The 3,089-nt window shown below is 42.4% G+C and overlaps 1 protein-coding gene across 1 annotated transcript; it reads left to right on the forward strand.

Moving 5' to 3' along the window:
* The first annotated feature begins 26 nt into the window (after positions 1-26).
* LOC112468576 (coenzyme Q-binding protein COQ10 homolog B, mitochondrial-like) lies at positions 27-1,279 on the forward strand. Its single transcript, XM_025037808.1, has 2 exons — positions 27-283; positions 507-1,279. Exons 1-2 carry the CDS (start codon positions 225-227, stop codon positions 949-951), a joined length of 504 nt encoding a protein of 167 aa, XP_024893576.1. The 5' UTR covers positions 27-224; the 3' UTR covers positions 952-1,279.
* The last annotated feature ends 1,810 nt before the right edge of the window (positions 1,280-3,089 follow it).

Genomic DNA, 3,089 nt, shown 5'->3' on the forward strand with positions numbered 1-3,089 from the left:
ATTTTATTCAATTTTACTTTGAGGTTATGTGTAACGCTTTGAGGTTATGGAGGTTAGGCAGCGTGAATAATTTGAATTAAACCGTAGATAATTTAAATTGAATTGAACGTAATTGTTGTGATTTTGTAGTCACGTGTGTGTAAAAACATTCCAGGCACGCGCTCGTCCTGGCACAATCGGCATTGCCATGGAAATGCGATTCTTCCAAGCGGAACTTGTGGCGAATGTACAGAACACAAGCGAGTTACAAGACCAAAGAGTACGAAGGTCGCAAATTAGTGGGGTAATAAAAACAGATAGATAAGGAAAAGACTTCTCGAGACTTTTCATATTAACTTGCTACCGTTTTATATCACTCTAAATAATATTTGAACCATGTTTCGGATTTATTGTAAACTGTTTTGGTTTTGACGTGTATTGTTTGCTGGTTCGTATATATGTTGTAAATTGTATGTTCCCTCAATGCAGAAAGTGCTACTTGAAGTGACGAAATTTCTGTTCTTTAGCTTCTCAATGGAGAAAATGTACCGCGTAGTCGCCGACGTGGAGAATTACAAAGATTTTTTACCCTTTTGCACGAAATCTGAGATCACGATGAAAACCAAAGACTTCCTGAAGGCGAACTTGGTGATTGGATTTCCGCCCATAAACGAGAATTATACGTCGAAGGTGACCATGGCGTATCCGAGGATAGTTAAAGCTGAATGTAGGGACGGCAGATTGTTCGATCATTTGGACACCCTGTGGCTGTTTAGTCCCGGACTGAAAAACAATCCTGAAACATGCGTGATCGATTTCTCGTTGTCCTTCGAGTTCAGATCCGTCTTTTACTCTCATTTGTCAAATTTATTTTTCAATAAGATTGTGAGGCAAATGGAGAACGCCTTCCTTGAAGAAGCGACGAGAAGGTACGGCCAGCCGTGCTTAAAGGCGGTACGGCTGCAAAGATGACATGAGATACTTTTTAGAGATCATTGAATAATATTTATTTTTGTTGGCTTAATGAATTTAGTGTTACATAATTATTTTTAAAATAAATGTGTGTAAAGTTTAACAAGATTATGTAACGGAAATTGATGTGACGAGAGATGACGAACCAAGTAAATGCTTTTACCATGGAACATTTACTTAACAATAATTGTATGAAACAAAAACATTTTCTTTTGAAAATCTAGTCAAACTTCCATAATATGTATATACGAAAAATCAATGAATTATGAAGACTACATTTAATATAAAATGTGCAAAAATATGTTACGTGGAGCATAGATTATTTACCTGAAGTACTTCAATAAAAAATATAATTTACATATATATCAGGTTATTGATAAAAATATCAAATTTTTTATCAGTAATATTACGTAAATATAAGGAGAGTTCAAAATAATACTCTCATTAGCTCTTAAAGAAGAGAGAAGTAGAGGAATTATTGTCAAGTGGAAAAGTACACAAATTGTTAGCATAAAACAAATAACACATATAATTATGTACAATTATCGTGTATTATTTTTTTCAAGTATTGTGCTTTTTTTCTAAATAACTTAGTATCTTTATTTGTTGTAATTAAGATTACAAAAGTACTGTGCATTATCGATAATGTGAAAAACAAAATCTTCATAAAGGTCATGTATTTTATTTATCGAATCTTGTAAATTGCTGCAATAATTAAATTATTCGACATAAAAAAATGTTCTCGTAGAAGGCCACATTGTCACATCTTTCAAATTAGGCACGCGATTGGTCGATTTCTGTATCCTGTGCTTTCAAAGCCATCGTGCAAGTCCGTTTGAAGAGACCCTAATGCTAAGACTCCATAGACGCGGAAACGCCGTGCGGTAGAGTGCGTTGACCAATCAGAAGGCTGCCGCAAGTCGCCTGCGGCAAAATCAAAATTTGTGATTGGTCAAAGCACTCTGCCGCATGGCGTTTCCGCGTCTATGGAGTCTTAGCATAAAGCGTAACTAGCCTCGACCAATCAGACTAAAGAGTACTCCATCACTTTCATCTTGATTGGTCAAGTCCCGTCAAATCTCAAACATAATTTCAACCCTCGACGTAGACATTAGTCCGATACGGAACTTTTTGAAACTATCGAAAATTATTCTATCGTGCTATAATTGCAGCTCGCATCGACAAGTTGCGGTTGGTATACACGCTACACGCATCCAATTACGATATATTTAGTTTTCCTTCAGTCGGGTTAAGACCCGAGTTATATATAGCGCGGCGGTGAGGTCCTGTTGAGAGAGAGAGAGAGAGATAGAGAGTGAGAGTGAAATCGGTATGTAGATACGCACGCAAGGCAGGCGCAAAAAAAAAAAAGTTCATTCGTCGCGTCAGAATTCCCGTGTCGCGGCCGCGCGCGAGGCTGCGTCGACACGTCGGTCCAGTTCCAAAGAGTTCCAGACTTTCCATTCGTGTGTCCAAGGTCGAGAGTGTGCCGCGGAGCATGCCCGAGCAGCCCGAGTACCATCCGCCGGAGTCGCGCGTGTCAAGAGCGTGCGATTGAAGAAGTTTCCTCAGTGACAGTCCTCGCGTCGGACGGAGTACGGAGTTACGGAGTACGTGCGTGCCACGCGCATTATACTATTATACACACGCTACGTTCCTTTTCACGAAGCGTGCGGTTACAAAAGCGGAGCCACGCGCGGCGGCGAGGAGGCGACGATGCACCGTCGGAATAGCAATGAACTGCTGCGCAACGGGCGATAGGTGTGGCGCGTGAAAAAGGAAAGGAAAGCGCGTCGCCGAGTGCCGCGAGTGATCGTAGAGAGAGAGAGAGGAAAAAAGGAAAGAGTGGCGTAGCGCGCTCATCCATGTGCGTCCCGAGAGGATGAAGAGGCTCGACGTCGCTTCGCTTCCCGGGAAAACCTAACCTAACTCTCGCGTCTCGATTCGCGCATAGGCGATCCCGCGGGACCCCGACATTCATCGGTTTCCCCCTGGTTTCCCCACCCCCCGCGCGTGCACGTGTGTGTGTGTTCGTCAATGGTGCGTGCCGTTTCGGGAGCGTGTCGGTCCTGCGCCTATGCGTCTCCATTCGTCGCGCGCCGATTTACGTGGTAGGGGCAGTGGTGGGGGGGACAGCG

This window comes from Temnothorax curvispinosus, unplaced genomic scaffold (genome assembly GCF_003070985.1).
Source record: "Temnothorax curvispinosus isolate PA1 unplaced genomic scaffold, ASM307098v1 QBEX01018644.1, whole genome shotgun sequence".
Taxonomy (NCBI): domain Eukaryota; kingdom Metazoa; phylum Arthropoda; class Insecta; order Hymenoptera; family Formicidae; genus Temnothorax; species Temnothorax curvispinosus.

Bases quoted from the DNA above. Each gene is read 5' to 3' on its own strand.
- LOC112468576 (XM_025037808.1), top strand. From the start codon at position 225: ATGTACAGAACACAAGCGAGTTACAAGACCAAAGAGTACGAAGGTCGC. The intron at 284-506 runs GTAATAAAAACA...TCTGTTCTTTAG, and splicing joins GAAGGTCGCAAATTAGTGGG to CTTCTCAATGGAGAAAATGT.